The sequence below is a fragment of the Megalops cyprinoides genome, chromosome 2, assembly GCF_013368585.1.
Source record: "Megalops cyprinoides isolate fMegCyp1 chromosome 2, fMegCyp1.pri, whole genome shotgun sequence".
NCBI lineage: Eukaryota > Metazoa > Chordata > Actinopteri > Elopiformes > Megalopidae > Megalops > Megalops cyprinoides.
Window position 1 is genome coordinate 3409886 of NC_050584.1, and position 16571 is coordinate 3426456.

General features: G+C 40.7%; 1 protein-coding gene across 5 annotated transcripts in view; it reads left to right on the top strand.

Annotated features, from left to right (window-relative positions):
- The first annotated feature begins 1073 nt into the window (after positions 1–1073).
- The window catches only part of asap1b (ArfGAP with SH3 domain, ankyrin repeat and PH domain 1b), a 110994-nt gene continuing 95496 nt past the window's right edge, over positions 1074–16571 (top strand). For all 5 annotated transcript variants that reach the window (XM_036521346.1, XM_036521344.1, XM_036521341.1 and 2 more), the window contains exon 1: positions 1074–1732. In XM_036521346.1, coding sequence (XP_036377239.1) covers positions 1607–1732 — 126 coding nt within the window. In that variant the 5' untranslated portion in view covers positions 1074–1606. The remainder of the gene's footprint in view (positions 1733–16571) is intronic.

Here is a 16571-nt window from a genome sequence, read left to right on the forward strand (position 1 = left end):
CTGTAAAATATTCAGAACGATGTAATTACACTGACTACCGCCTGAATTTGTCTTTGACCATGCATTTCTTCTTTAGACAGCAGTTTCAAGTACGTTCTGTTGCGAATTGTTAGACAGCGTGTGCTACTAAACCTCGCCTGTAGGAGACGCACTTGCAACGTTTAATCCAGTTGTACATCGAGTGTATGGCGCCAATTAATGAAAATACGTCACTTTACAGATGGAGATATACATGGGGATATAGTCACTTTCGTCTCATCATAAAGCGTTAGGACATCACTGGCTTCATTAAAGCTATGAGCAATTAAAGTCGTACACAAGGAATGGCATTGTCGTTACTTTTCATTTGAGAAAAGGGCCCATGTAATGTCAAATTTAAGAAAATAATGTAGGTTATAAATATGACAGTAGTCATGTTAGATAATTTGAAATTATTACTTTCTTTGGAGGGGAGGTCAGTGGATGTGCCTAGTGGGTGGTGGTGAAGTTCTCGTACACCAAGGGAGCATATTACACCTTCATTAGGTTATATTTTCGCGTATGCAGAGAAGATGTTTAACAGACACCCTTGTCGGGAAATGACTAGGATTGAGGTAAGAGTGCTGTAGACCACTGCGGTATTTTCAGTAGAGGAAGACCTACCTCCCCCATATAAAACATTTAGAAATGCGAGCAGCGAGCATGCCGCTTTGTCAGTGGTAGCTACAATAGGCACATGCTAGCAACCACAGAACAGCCCACGACTTTACAGCAGAATTGTTCGTTGGAAAGTGAGTCCTTACTGCCAAGATGCAGTAATGCTCCTATCTAGACGACTGCCTAAATTTCTCCCAAATATAGCTTCAGATTTTGCCCAACCATTTTAACATATGATTTACACAATGATTAAATGGGAGAAAAAAAAACTTGTTTCAATGATTAAATTGAAGATTTTATTTCAACACTGGGCGTCTCTCGCGGCCTGTATTGTTTGTGATGTGAAGCATGCGCAGAGTTCTTCCTTGTTTGTCCCCGTGATTCGCGGTGGTTGGGTGAGAGAGTGAGCAGGAGCGAGAGGGAGTGAGTGTGTGTGTGTGCGTGCATGTCAAAAAAGCAGAGATCGTCAGAAATAGAAACCAAGGAAGGAAAAAGAAAAAGCGGGTTAACGGAGACTCCAGGGGCCGTCTATTTTGGAAATAATTTGATTCCAGGGATTGCTTATCGGAACCAAAGAAACAACAGTTGCGTGAAACATTGGGAAAGTAATGAGGACATCTGTTCACCCGCTATACAGCTTTTGAGGCGCAAGGAGAAATAATTAAACCAATGTCTTTGTCGAAAGAGTGCAATTCAACCTACTAGGCAAGAGAAGACAAGGGGAGAGCGGCAAAATTGTCCCCATCATCAAGGGGACGGTGAAGTTGGAGGAGGAGCAACTCAGTAATTCAAGGAGTTCATTTTTAAGATAGCTAGTTGTAACACATACTTTTGTTCTTGGTGTTGTTATTCAGAACATACCTATCATTTCAAAGCCAGATAAATACTTTTCACATCACAAGTTATTTTTAATGATTTAGGATTTTTGGAAAAAAAATCCCTTCTTTTCCTGGCGATTCCGTGCTGAAGGATGCCAGATCAGATCTCGGTGTCCGAGTTCCTCGCGGAGACTACGGAGGATTACAACTCCCCCACGACGTCCAGCTTCACTACCCGGCTGCAGAGCTGTAGGAATACCGTTAACGTGCTGGAAGAGGTAAGGCCCAGTAATTTTGCTCGGGGTGGCGAGAGGTTTCAACGAGAGTGGTAGCTGCTGTATATTAGCTAACGGTGCATCTCCACATTTCTGCACCACACAGAACCAAGCAATAGGTACTTGTATTTAGTTTAGGATTGTCTTGCAGAGAGGGTGAATCTTTCTGTCCGTTTGCCATAAAATTAGGTGGCCTGTGACATGCAGGTTCCCATTAAAGGTTGACAGTTAACAGCTTTACATTTTTGGGGGCACTGTTTGCAACTGTTTTTGAACTTGTTAGTATTTGCATTCAAGGATAATAATACAGTTATGTCCTTGCATTGGCGCTATGCCAAAACTTAGCTTGTGTGTAAGCTGTTTTGGTAGACAATCTAATAACGGATATATGGGTCGATGAATTTTATTATTAGGCTATCGCCTATACCTCGTAAGAGTGGCTGGTATTTTCAGTAAACAAAGCCACAGGCGCCAGGGCATGCCAGTATTTAGTTGCAAGATATTATATAATAAAAGATGAGCAGAATGAATTAACTGTCTTTAGATAAGCCCGTTATAAACCGATCGTGATTATTATAGTGTAATTCATTACATCTTGCCAGGATGAAGTCGGTTTTATATAAGCTGGACCTTTATTTTGTTTGTAGACATTTGCTATGGATTACAGTTTTGTGGTGGTGAATGGGTGATGATTTGTAGTATTGTTTTGTGGAGGTTGCTGTATTGTTGATACACCCATTTTTTTTTAAACTGGGAAAGATTATAATCGTTAAAGAAAGAGTGATATGTTAATCGTATTCTGACATGATGCCTTGCTTAATGACAAGAAAGTCTGAATTTTCATATTTAATTGTGTATCTCTTTGAAGTTATAGTAGGAGACAGCGTGACTGCTTCGTGACCTGTCGTATTTTAAAGTAATTGTTTGTACAAAGGTTTGTGACCCCCCCTCATCCCACATTTTTGAACACATTCAGATGTTATGTAAGTAGGTAGTTTCGGCATGGCTCTTCACTCGCCCCCACACCCCCCTGCTGGCATCAGAGTTTTCTCTGAGGATGGCTGCAGAAGGACGGGGTGGGATGGGATGTAGGGATTTGACATGCCACATGGACACGCTTGTTGACACCGTTTTCTTTTTACCATTTTCTTATCTTCTGACGTGCGTCAACATAAAAATGTAGTCTAAATCAACATCCTTGATGCCTTCAAAACAGGGTGACATTGATGATATTTAAAAATATTGTGATTTTGCAGTGCCTTCTAGGTATGCAAAGGTTTAGTGAGGGTGAAATTAATGTAGGCAGTTTTAAATGCCCATGCAGGATTTGTGTCACCATTGTATTCCATTGTAGCACATTTTATATTTACACTTTACTGGGGTTGCCTTTGTTTTTTGAAAATCAGACACATAACCGAGGCTCATAAGCCACTGGAAAACCTGCATTTATTTCAGGCCCCTCCGAAGTCTTGTCTGCAAGGAAATCTTTTCACTGACACTTACGTTGAGAATAAGTGCCCAAGCCTACTTTATCTGTCAACTTTAAAATCTTTAAAAGGACAGTTAAGTTTGAGTATTTACAGACAAGAATGCAGGTGTAGATGAGAGGCAAAATAGATCAGTATTAAAGATCAGTACTAAATCAGTATTAACAATGACCAATGGCTCACAACCTATGTTATGTCAGCTTCCCGTATCTGAAAAGTGATTGAAATATTCTCATCAAACAGGTGTGATTTAGACCCACAGCAGAATGTGTTCTGTGGTCTGATACATTAAGGCAATACCTAACAGAATTTATAGAAACACTGCTTTCTATCGAAACTAGACCATGCTGTAATCCCTTTTAATGTTATTGAAGTCTGATATGTTCTTTATGTGTTCGTGTATTGGAAATAATTTTTCAACAAAAAGCATCACATCATTGTTGTTTTATTGTGTTTTTGAATATAGTCCAGCATATCTGTCAAAGAGCAACTCTGTGATTGTGCTATTAAAAGGAAAAAATAAAAAACCTGAGTGAGTGTAAATGGGCAGGAATGGAAATAGCACAATGTATTATTCTAGGCTATTCTTATTTGAGTTATGAAACATCTGTCAGGAGCTACCCAAAATGCTTGAATTGTGAGTTGGTCTGTCTGCATGTGAGCAGTATGACTCATGAAAATATCTTCTCAGCATTGTGTTGGGGAAAAAACAGGCCTGCAGCCTGTGGGCTGCTCATCCCACAGAACTGTGAGGTCACAGTCCCTGTTCAGGAAACGCTTTTAATGACAGTTCATACGGCCTTTTCTCCTATCCAAACAAAGCCTTCTGAAGCTGTTAAATGACATATTATCACGTCCAAAGGCTGACTTATGTGTTACTAAAGCACATAAAGCTGTAATTTGCTTGTGTGAAATTTCTGTCAGTTGTGTGCATGTCATGTTTAAAAAAGTTGTCGGTGATATGAATTTCTTTTAAGTGTGTTATGATAGGTGCCCTTATTACAGAATGTGATCATTGGTGGGTTGCGATACTGGGGCTGTCCTGCTGCTGGAGAGTCGAAGGTAGTGACTTCTGTTTGCTTGGGTAATATCCCAATGAACCTGTCAGCCCCCCGTCTAGTCTCTGCTGGTGGCTGGTAAATACCACTGTCTGGAATTTGTGGGTCAGTTCTGAAGTTGTCAAGCAAAACCCTTTTTTAAAGCTTTTACGAAATGTGGCCACATGCAGGTACGTAGTGCCCATCATATGCTTAAAGAATTAAAAATAGAGGAAACATGCATGATATCACTGCCATAAAAGAAAGAGGACATTCAAAAGACGTCTTTTTTAATGATTTCATTCCTGTAGTGCAGTCTGTTGAAGCAGGCCTGTCTTATAAGCCCATTACACAGTGAGTATTGTATTGTATTGTTAGGACATTAACAGTGGAATTCTGCCATGCTCCCTGCCATGAACTAGATACAGAGCTATACATTTATGTGCATAGCATGTCTTTTGTTTTATCCTCTGATGTCAATGGAAACCTAGCCTTTCCAGATATAATATTGATGTGGTACCTTTATGGTCTAGTGATATGTGTCAATGACATTGGTCAGTATGTTCTGAATTTAGGATTTTGCACACATTGTAATCAGCTGGTATTGCAGGGAAGGGGAGGGCCCATTGAGGTCTGTAGTGATGTGATCTCTGTTACATAACTCGCAGCTCTAACACAAAGTTGGCAGTGCTGAGCTGAGAGCTGGCAATCTGCAGGCAGGGTGGGGGCCTGGTGCAGAGCCTCCAGCCAATGGCATTGTTACAGCTGCTGGATCCAGATTTAGAATGGTTTGCCACATGTAGAGTGAGACCAGTCTTTCTGAAAGGGCTAATGTGCCATTTATGTTAATGCATATATTTTTGTGGCGTTTTCACACCTTGTACAGGGTGGTTCATACCCATGAGGTGGAAACTAACTAGAGCAGACAGGCAGAGATATTTCAGTGGCACATCTCTTCACATGATTAACATATTCGATTGTTTGATTGTCACACGAGGAAGGCGATAATGGTGATAATGACAATGAAGATGGGCGTCAATCAAGGAAAGAAAACATTCTTTTTTGTCCCAGTCAGACTGTTACTGTCATGCAGGTTTCGACTTGTTTTTGGATGATAATATATAAGATATGAGTTGCTTTGATTAGAAATAATTACTGTTATACCGAGAACCAGTGCAGTGTTTTAGCAGTCAGCAAAATTACTGTGAAAGTGTTCGGTGAAGTGGTTTTCATTTAGCTCAGTCAGTAAGTTAATTAGTCATCAAGTATGGCCATGGCATGTCAAGGCCATGATTGGAGAATTGCCATAGTAATTTAATAGGGAACACTTGGAATGCTTTTGAATAAGTCATCACTGTAATCTTTTCAATACTGTGCCCCTTGTGGTGAGATTTTCATATCTTACCCCCCACCACGCACTTATCTGATCAGCTGAGATAAGAGCTTTTTTTTGGTTAACACAACTCCCAAAAACAGGTCACCAGTGTCGGCGTATTTATCATAGTATAGGCTGTTGCATCTACTGTAGTTTCCATACCAGAATCATGTAAACACCAGCGATTTTGGTGGCGTCTATGGGTTGGTCCAGAACTATTAATATTTATCTCTTCCAAGAGATGTGGCAGTAATCAAACCATGGTGGGGGATTGCATAGAGGGAGGAAATTGCATGGCAGCAACAGGAGCTGTGTGGAAAATACTGCTCGTCGTAGTGTAATGCATTTTTTTTATTCAAACCCAGAGAAAATCTCCCATTTGCACTGAACCTCTGCCACACTAAGCAAAAGCATGTGGCTAGGAAGCTGAAATTCGATGACGGTGTGAATGGCTTTTTCAACAACCACAAATAAATTAAAAGCAGCTCTTGGTGGGTGCTGTTAACAGTCAACATTTCCTGTAACAAATGAAAGGAAGACATTCGTGTGAATGAAAGGGTCTGTCCGTACACACAAGGTGATCCTTAACCAGATCTGCACTTGCAGTTTGACACCAGTTACTTAAGAATAAACCTGCGTGAATAACGGGTGCTTCATTATGGGCAGCTAATATGAGATGATTACTGCTCTTTCTCAAAAAGGAACTCAACTAGCCAAAGTCTTTGCTAGAAATATAACTTGTGTTTTACCTGTACAATCAGGTCCAGAAATTGTTTTATCACTGAGATATTGTCTTAGAAGTGACGACCAACCTGCTCTTTCATATATGCTTAAAATGCCAGTAATATCCATGTCCGTGACAGGCTTCTTATCCAGAGGGCCTCAGGATCCGCAGTTCCAATAAAACATCAGGCACCTTTCATGGGTTTTCCTAGTCCTTCAGAAGCACATGGCATGATTAGCCAGTTATGTCCGGGGCTTGGACAAGCTGCCTGAGGTAGACCAGTTCTTGGGCTAGTTATGAAATAAACCAGATTGGCATCTAGCAAATATGAAATATGAAAAATGATACTTTTGAGATATTTGTACAAGTTTGAAAAAACACCATTTTAGACACTTGGGTATAATCTGAATGTTTTATTCAGTTGACATCATTTTTGTGTGTTTACATATCCTAAAAGGAAATATGACTTCAGATATGCACTACAAATTGTGTGGCCTCCCCCCAGAGTAGGCAGCAGGTGGGTGTGGCCTATCTCAGGGCAGGCAGCAGGTATGTGTGAGACTGAGACTGATTGATCAAATGATTTGAAATACGATGTCATGCTGCTTGTTTTGAAAAGGGAAAGCAGGGATGGGTTGATACCGCTTGTTTTCTCCTTGTACGTATGACCAATCCGCTGCGTGAAGGCTACTTTGCTGCTGAGACCCCAGTCATTGCTCTGCTTGCTCACGGAAGGTATGTTTTAATCACACCTAAGCAAGTTTATGATCTAACAAATCTAACTAGCTACACATAATTTTCTTGTTTGTTTCTTGATTTTGTTTTGAAGAACTTCAGCATTTTATCCCCTGTCTAAAGACTTTGCATACATTAACTTGTGTGGATGTGCAATATATGATCGATCAATACATTTTCAATATCAACAAAAGAGGGGGTAGTAACATATTGTTATGCATTTAATGAGAGATCCTGACTGATAGACAACTCTTCAGATGTTCTAGAAAGGATAATGCAACAGGTTTACTGTGCAGTTGAATTGACATTAATCTTGCAATTATCAGATGCTTAGCAAACGATAATGTATGCAAACCTTTGGTTATTTATTTCATCCTTGGCTCAATGACATGGGAAGGCAGTCACACACAGATCCCCAAGAGTTATGGGGGTAATTCAGTCCATAACTCCCTATTGATGCAACTGGTAGGAAAGTTACATCAGACTGAGGGTTTGGGAGCAATAGACAACAAGTAGGATCTTGTGTAAAATGGGAGGCAATATCCTTGGACTCTGTAGCTCAGATTTTTCTACTCCAGCAAGCTTGTTGTGGTCTGTCTGTCCTTCTGCCAAAGTCATCTAACTTTATGCTATTTCTTTTGGCAGCCAGTGCTCAAAAAGGACATAAGGTTACTTACAACTTTTTTGCATGTTACTATACTCTGTAGTTGTGTAATAATCATGTTGACTTTGGCATTGTGACTTTAAATGAGATCCAGAGGAGTAATTATATTAAGTGCATGTGAATGTAAATTAGAATAGACAAATGAATGATTTCGCCGGCACAGTTTTTTTCTGTCATGTTTATTTATAGGTGCATGTCTATTAATTTCTTATAGGGATAGTAGCTTTGTGTCCCCCTGTACCTCAGGTAGTATGTAAACTCAGATATTAGTGTTAACTTGTTAACTGTTATCTTTGTGTTACCTTTGTCCTTCTGTTAAATTTGTTTCTGTGTTAGTAAGGTTGTCATCCTCTTCTTTCTTAGGTTTAACATTGTGTACAATTAAGTACATTTACAGTAAATACACTTATTTTGTGAAACCATATTTTACAACAGGCATTGTTATTAGTATTTGGAGGATTCAGGCAGAGTGGTTTGTTTATTCTGAAAGCAGGCTCCATTTTTTTCCCCTTAGAGTAATGAGGAAAGGTTCATGTCACGAATCACCTATCTGGATTTCTGTTTCAGATTCAAAGACTGTGGCATAAATGGAAAACATCTGTTGGAAGGGTGCCATTCGTGCAAGGCTGCAGTAGCTGTTTTGTAATTCTAGCAGAGTGAATCACATGATTTTTTCCATTATGCCAGGAGAACAGCAAAATCAAATCTGTTTTTTGGCAGCACAAGAAACACTCCAAAATCATGCCTTTTGAACCATCAGGACTTGTTAAGGGGCATATCTATGGGTTCTGCATATACCCCACAGATAGATAGGGTATATCTCTTGATTTGTGACTTTTCGTGCCCATGAGCATGAAAGAAAATCTGCTGTGTGTAGACTATTAAATGCCAGGACCTGGAAAGATATCCTGGAAAAAAACTGTTACTTTATTCCTTGCTTATTGGAGAAAAGAGACGAGATACAGAGAGGACAATGATCCTTTTTGGCAGCGAACTGTGATACCTAATTGGGCCTTTTTGCACAGCGATCAGTGGTTATCAAGACAAGACGTATCTAATCCTGAGTTTAGAGTCACGTTTTTAGAAAATCACACAGTATTACAAAATTGCTACTTTCACAGTATTACAAAATTGTCTGTCACTGAAATTGATGAAAATTGCTGTCTAGGTGATAAAGATAGTTCTTGCTAAAATGTGTCGTTCATAGGCAATGGCATACCAGAAAGGTGAATAAAATACATTAACTGAAAAAAGCAGTGACGTAAAGCATCATTTGGAACCTTTTTATTAATTTCTGTGTTTTTCATTATAATAATAACATCCGATTTTGAAATATGAAGTGCAAATTGAAATCGTCCAAGCAGTTCTTTTAAAGTCACCTTGCACAGGTTATCAATATTCTCTTAACACACATCTTTTTCTTTTACATTACAACACCCACCTTCCTTTCTATTTTTAGTGGATTACATAAGAATTTACTTGCCTTAGTGATAATTTTAGCCTCAAGGGAAGAGGTGTTTGAATAGGCCTAATGTTTGTCAGAATCATGACTAAGAAATGAATTGGTTGTTGAACAAGTGTATGTTTGTTAAAACAGTACATTGATAATGGTACTAGCTATGCACTGAGTGAGAAAGTATTGAATACTTAGAATGAATTTATAATAGAACTGTTTATTCAAAATCCAAGAAGAGGAGTCACACCATACATTTTGTGCACTGTTGGCTAATGTTACATTACTGAGAGCAAAAGGACAATATAGCATTGGGAAGAAATGTTTGACAGAATTTTTATGGAAGAAATTTTACTGCTACAAAAAGTTAATTTGTGCATTTGTGCTTAAGTGCTTTTCACCACATTTTCCTTGCTTACTTTGGGATCCTTTCTTCTATTTTGCAAAACCTAACCCCAGACATGACCGCCATACTGTGCCTAGTTCACTTTGGACTGTACTTGGGTTTAGTTGGAGTGAGTAAAACTCCCGTAATCATTGTGCTGCCTTTGAAGAAACTTAATGTAACCACTGGGATACAATTTTGTCAATCGTATAATACGGTGCAATATTGATTAAAGTCCACCTTAATACAAAACTATCTTGAAATTCAAGATTTTATATGCTATAATGATCTTGCAAAATAATCTAAATTTGCATTGTGCTGTAGAGTATATGAAGTGAGTAACTGGTTCAGGAGTAATTCTAAGTATGAAAGCATTTTAACTTTCTCTGTTCAAATGTCAGTGAAATACAGATGAGAACACAACAGGATTAGCGAAATGTAGTGTGTATGTTCAGGCACTGCCAGTTTCTACATTATACCATGAAGTGGTCATGGTGCTGTAACTTAAAGGAATTCTCTGCCATGTAATTAGGTGCTTTTTGTAATTAATACTGTGTTTGTTAAGGTCCAGCTGCGAGGCTTGATGCCTCGCATTGTCTAATGAGAGGAAAGTCTGACATGGAATGAGTCATTGCTTCTAAAGTGTGACATTTTTTTATCAACTCCTAAAAAAGAGCTGCTCAGTTTTAGTAGCTTTGGCTGGGGTCTTATGGGGTATATTGGGCCATTCAATTCTGAACTCACTGGCATCTCAGTCTGTTCACGTTATTGGATAATTTTGAGTTTTCATCACCACAACTTTGATTAATCTGTCAAATAATCATGACTATGACACATGAAACAATAGACACAACTTGTCATTCAAAAAAATCACCGCTTGAGTGAATTTACTTTCCGTGATCGAAAACAGCTTCTCGGGTATAACTCCGCGAAAGTATGATGTATCCACGCGATTTGTCGGGGTTCTGGTAAGTGTTGCATGCTGTACATGCTGACGCAGTCAGGCATATCAGGCTCGGAGAAAATTGGCGTGTTACTTTTGTCCCATGTTACTTTCGTACCGGCTCTCCCCTACATGTTTCAGATAATAAGTCATATTTGAGGTCGACAAATGGTAGGCGAATCTTTGCATGCAGAGTTTGCATGTCACCTTCTTGGGGTTGTCCTTTACATGCTTGAAATGATCACACACTTTGGATGATTTCCTGTCCGACGTAGTCTAATAACTCTTAAACGGCAAGGCGCAGCTCCCGAATGGAGTTTGAGGCGTTTTTTTTTCTGCTACTAACCGACCAATGAAAACTTGGTCGACTAAGACTCTTCTCATTAACTAACGTTTGGTCAACGATTAGGGGGCAGCCCTAGTAATAAGCTGCTAGTAATAAGCTGCCCCACCTCAGAACAAAGCCAACTGGATTTTCACTGCTGTGGACTCCATATCCTTGTCAGCAAATGACCTGGCTCAGACCGGAACCCAAGACTGAGCTGTAAGACTCAAATGAATCCCTTACGTGACTGAGCCATGAGGGAGCTCTGAAAGTTTTCAAAGTTTTAACAGTTTCCCATTGAGGGGTTCCTGATGAGTGCACTTATCTCATAGGTCATTATGGGTAGTCTAGTGTGCTTGTGTCCTTAATGCAGATTGTAAATTCCTCACTCTCTCAGTGCTCCAATAAGCTGCGCCACTGGGTTTGATTTAAGAAGCCTGCGAATTTTAACAGCCGCAGCTCCCTGCTGCTTCCCAGGGCCCTTGATCTGTAATGAAACTTTCGTCACCCCTCTGCTAGTACTCTGCTAGACTGCTATTGTCTATCGAATGACGTGCATACTGGCCTCTGGAAAGTGATGGGGCAGGTCCTATATTATTGCAAACAGGTTTACTCATGATAAAGGAGGAAGAAGCCCATCTGGCTGATTTTGTGTTTTTTTTTTCATATCCTCTACTGTTTTTAAGGTCAAAGCTGAGGGTTACTGAGCAACATGGCCGTATCATGTCTGTAGGTGCATAAACGTGTGGAAGGATGGTCTGAAACCTGTGAGCACAAGTGTTCAGGATACGCTTGTTTACTGTTATGGACAGTATGTGTGGGTACATGTCTCTTCAAAAAGTGGTTGCAACCAGTGGTGTGGAGAAGCCTCCACTAATTCTTGCTATTCTGCTTTTACAACCTAGGGCTGTGACATATTCATTGGAGGTGTTGATTGCGTGTGAAACTGAATCATCTGTTATGCCTAGCATTAATCAGCTAGTTGAAAAGTATCTCTAAAACCTGCAGCACTGAGTTTTACAAGACCAGCTGAGGAGCTCATGGTCTTATCATCAAACTTATTTGAGTACGATGTATGAAATATTCCAGTGATGGCATTCATTTGGTAGGTTAAATCATTTAACTAATGAAGCAGCTTATGTACAGTGATACAGTGGGGTGAGTTGATGGACAGTTGTCTGACACTGTTTGATAGATTTTGTCACCTCCAGATTTTATGGCCTGTTTATTTCTATGCAGTGGTTACATACGAAAATGACACGCCTCAAATCTCCGCTATCTGGATGTACATAAAGAGAAGCTGCATAGCTTCTTAAGGCCATAATGGGTGTACTATGAGAGATTCATCTGCCACCAGTTTCGCTGTAGCCTTAGCACAAAACGTCCTCTTTAGCTACTTGTTCCTCCTGCAACTAGGTTTTGCTCCTTCGATTTTCATCTGCTGTCACGCTTTGGTGTCTTGGCCAGAGTTTAACTGAGGCCATCCAAGGAGGGCCTCATGTGATGTCCTTTCTGACACCATGGAAATAACTCCCATGGAGACCGTGCTGGTGGCAAGAGACAGACATTTGCTGTGTTGCTGCTCTGTGGCCCACACACAGCTGGTGCACGAGCAGACGAAAGGCCTTGCTCTCGCTCCTGAAGGCAGACTGGGTGCTGCCGTTTTTAAAAGCTATGAAGTGGGGAGGTCTGACCTGCATGCCCCACATCATCCTTGACAGTCTATTGCTTCCGTCGTCTACTGATGCAGTGAATTATTCAGGGGTACAGAGTGAATTTTTAATGGTGAAATCTAAGGGGAGATGAGGTCAGCTGTGGACATTGAGACCTATTTGCCACATACCTCAAGAGTTTGGGTTCCCTCATCAAAGTGCTGCATTTCTCTGTCCATGGTGTTGCTCAGGAGGCAATAACTCTCTGCATGAAAAGGTTTCGTCTGCTGGGAGACGAAAGGGAAATGTTTACATTTATTCATTTGGCAGACGCTTTTATCCAAAGCGACTTACATAGGTTATAGTTCTTTACAATGTTATCCATTTATACAGCTGGATATTTACTGAGGCAATTGTGGGTTAAGTACCTTGCCCAAGGGTACAGCAGCAGTGTCCCAGGGGGGATCGAACCAGCAACCTTTCGGTTACGAGTCCTGCTCCTTATCCACTATGCTACACTGCCGCCCCATGTTCACTTTTCTGTTAGGCTGTGGTTTGTAGCGCTACAGTCCTGCTGTTTAGTGCTGTTTAAATTAAGTTTGGAATGGTAACAGAAAGAGCCAGCTAGTACAAGACTTACCTGCTCAAGAGTTCAGATTTGTGACTGCTCAGAAGAGCCAGCATGCCTCCTTACATAACAGGAATCTGAAGTCTTACTGGAGCAGAAATCATAAAGAAAGAAGACAGGATTAACCTACTTTTGGGCCAGACCACAGGGTTAGGGTTAAGGGCTAATAATAAAAACCCACAATGTGTTAGATATTAACCACTTGCCTACAGTTTTGTTTAATTTTTACCTCTGAATTTGCATGTTTGAAATTTCATTCAGCTTTAGATCTTGTCACTTGCTCACCTGCTTTTCTTCATGCATCAGGCTAAATCTGAGGAATCCTGCTGGAGTATTTCTGTAAAATCAGAGCTGATTTACGGCAATGGGTTGCATGTAAAAGTGCAGGTGTTGACGATGTGAGAGCATGCCTTCATGACATCATTGATGTGATTGGCCTGTTCTTAAGGTGGGACATGGAATAGGTGGAGTTCCAATGCTATGTATATTCTCTTGTTTTTATTTGGGATTTATTTGGGAGTTCTTTTTTATATGCCCTCGGATATTGCATAACAAACCTTTCAAAATCACTGACCCAATCATTATAATACGTCTTTAGTGAGGAAGGGGCATCCTGTGAGGAGGATTATATTTTAATTACAGCACAGTAACACTGTGCTACACACAGGAGCCCAAGGGCTCATATGCACTTGCATGCTTGCACACACACATGTACACACACACACACACACACACACACACACACACACACACACACACATCCATCAAAAATTGAAGCAGCATCCACAAACCTAAGCATTTTTCCTTTTAGGCCTTGACTCATAAATGCAGTATTTTCTTTCTGCGGTGCATTATGTAATCTAAATGTCATGGTTTGAGGGAGTAGAGGTGTTGGGATGGGAGCATATGAATACAGGTCCTTTCAGAAACTGTGCAGTAGAGGATTGGGGTCACATTTATAAAGCATGTATAACACACTAAACTGCATTTTTGTGCAAATTGTGTAAATTATCAGTGCATAAATTTGCATATAAAGGTTTTGAAGTGAACACATGTGAAAACATGTGCATGGATTTCAGACACATGCTATCAGGCTGTCTGCTATTAGGCTGTGTTTAGCATTTTTACAGTAAGCATCATGGTACATACAGTACATACAGTGCAGTGCTTGTTTGACTAGAAATGTATCTCTTCAAATATAATTAGTATATATACATATTTACTAATATGCAGAATATGCGCATTGCTCATTTGCATTGTTTATTCATGTAAATGAAAGTATAAGAACCTGCTCCTAAATTTAGCATGAACATATTTTGGCACAAAATACGCTGCTGATTACCATGAACATTAATACAAGGCAGTGGTCCTCAAGTCTATGTGAAATGTAGACTTTTTACTTATTTACTTATTTTTATTTATTTACCTTTAACAGTTAAAGCCTGCATCAGTGGGTCAGTAGGTGGTATGTCACTGACATCGTTAAGAGGGCATCCAATTTCTCAGAAGATGCAGTCTTTTCAGTGTTTTTTTGTCTTATGTCCAATTTTAGATTTAACCGTTTTTTTTCAACTGTGCGTCAGTGATCCTGATGATGCTGAAACAAGAGCATCTGAATTTTGCGCAAAGCCCTTGCTTGTCATACCACTGCTAAAATAGCCCAATGAAACTGCTCTCATAGCTGATGTCTTAGACACTATTCCGTATCAGTTTTAACGAAAAAAAAAAAAACAAACAGATCGCCAAGGCATTCATTCACCATATATGGTTAATTGGAGGTGTTTTATGTGTGATGTTTTATAGTTGAGTATGGAAAATCCCTGTATGTATGTGCATACTGGTATGATAAATGCTGCTTTATTTTTGCATGCAAACAGTTCTCCCACTTGAACAAATCTAGTACTGATTCTATCCATGATTGATAAAGGAGGCCCCTGGTTTCCATGCACTCCAAGGTGTTAATCACACAAGTACTTGCTCCCAGCCAGCCAGCTGCCATTGGGCACAGTGGTGCCTCATGTGGGGGGGATACTGGCTAGTGACACCAGCTGTCATGCTGTGTGGAGCACAGATATTTCTGCTTACATGGGAGCCTGACTGCAGTGAAATCTTCACCTCAGATCTGACTTCTGGCATAATCAAAATGGGGGTGGTGCTGAGGCAGGTATTGACACAGCAAGCTGTTCCTTTGGTGTTTTCCTGAGTTTGTCAAGGAGTAACTAAAGCTTGGTTTATGCTTCTGCGTCGTACCCCCGCCGTCGCTTCGATGCCTTTGTGAACCTTTCGAAGTTCTGCGTTGGGGTTGAATGCGTTGCTCTGCGTCGCTGTGCAATTCACCGCCATAACGCTAGGGGATGTGTGGTTTCTGAAGGGTCAATCGCGAAACTCGATTGTTTAGCTTCCCGCTTCGTTTTTCCTCTCACAGTGAACAATGGTGACCGAAAGGGAAAGAGTGTTGTAGGAGCTGGAGATGATTGATGTAGAACAACAAATGTATTTATTTATTTATTTTGTACTTCTTCGGTTAAACGCTCCTCAACTTGATCTATGGTTATCGCGTGGAAAACAACTCCGATACGAGCACTTTAAAATGGCGGTATAGCGGGAGGGAGAAACCGGAAAAGCTAAATGCCGGAAATGATGTACTGAGCGGACCAATCACAGCCCTTGCGGTCTGCGTCGCCTTGATGCGAAGTTACATTTTTTTGGAGGTGCACGTCAGGCGACGGCGGAGGGGTACGCAGTGACGCAGAGGGCTCTGCGGGGGTACGCCGTCGATTCGACGCAGATGTGTAAATCAGGCTTAATACCTAGGCATGAAGTGTACCACATATTTTCCATTACACGATGACAAAAGTTGTTTTTATGTGCATCATTCCTTGTCTGTCCCTGTCCTCCGTCAACCACTGTTTTCACAAATGGGCTCTGTATTCCTCTCCTTAATATTGTTTGTTGTATTACAGGTTGTACAGTGACTTGATGCTTCATTTGTAAATATAGTGTGAGCACCACTCAGGCTGCTTTGCAGTTTTGAGCCCATCTCACTGAGATGCCCTGCACTGCCCTACCGGGCTCACCCAACACTGTTCTGCAAATCTGTAGCCAGTCTGCAGAGGTAGGGAGCCCCGAATGCACATCACTATCCCATCACCAAGGATACACTTACCACAGGGTGCATCGCATTCAGCTAGCGGTGGTCCTGGCAAGGATGTGTACACCAAAGAGAAAATGTGTCATGATGACTGAGGATGGGGGCAGAGTGACCGTTTTTCCCATTGCATTTGAGAAAGTGATCCATTCCGCTGGCCTCCGAATGCCACTCGTCGTTGAGCAATGACTTAGTAGTTCAGTAGCCCATAACCTGGACCTCGTAGCATTGTGGTGGCCCAGCTTCACAAACCTCAGAAGACGCATACAGTAGAGATGGAAACAGT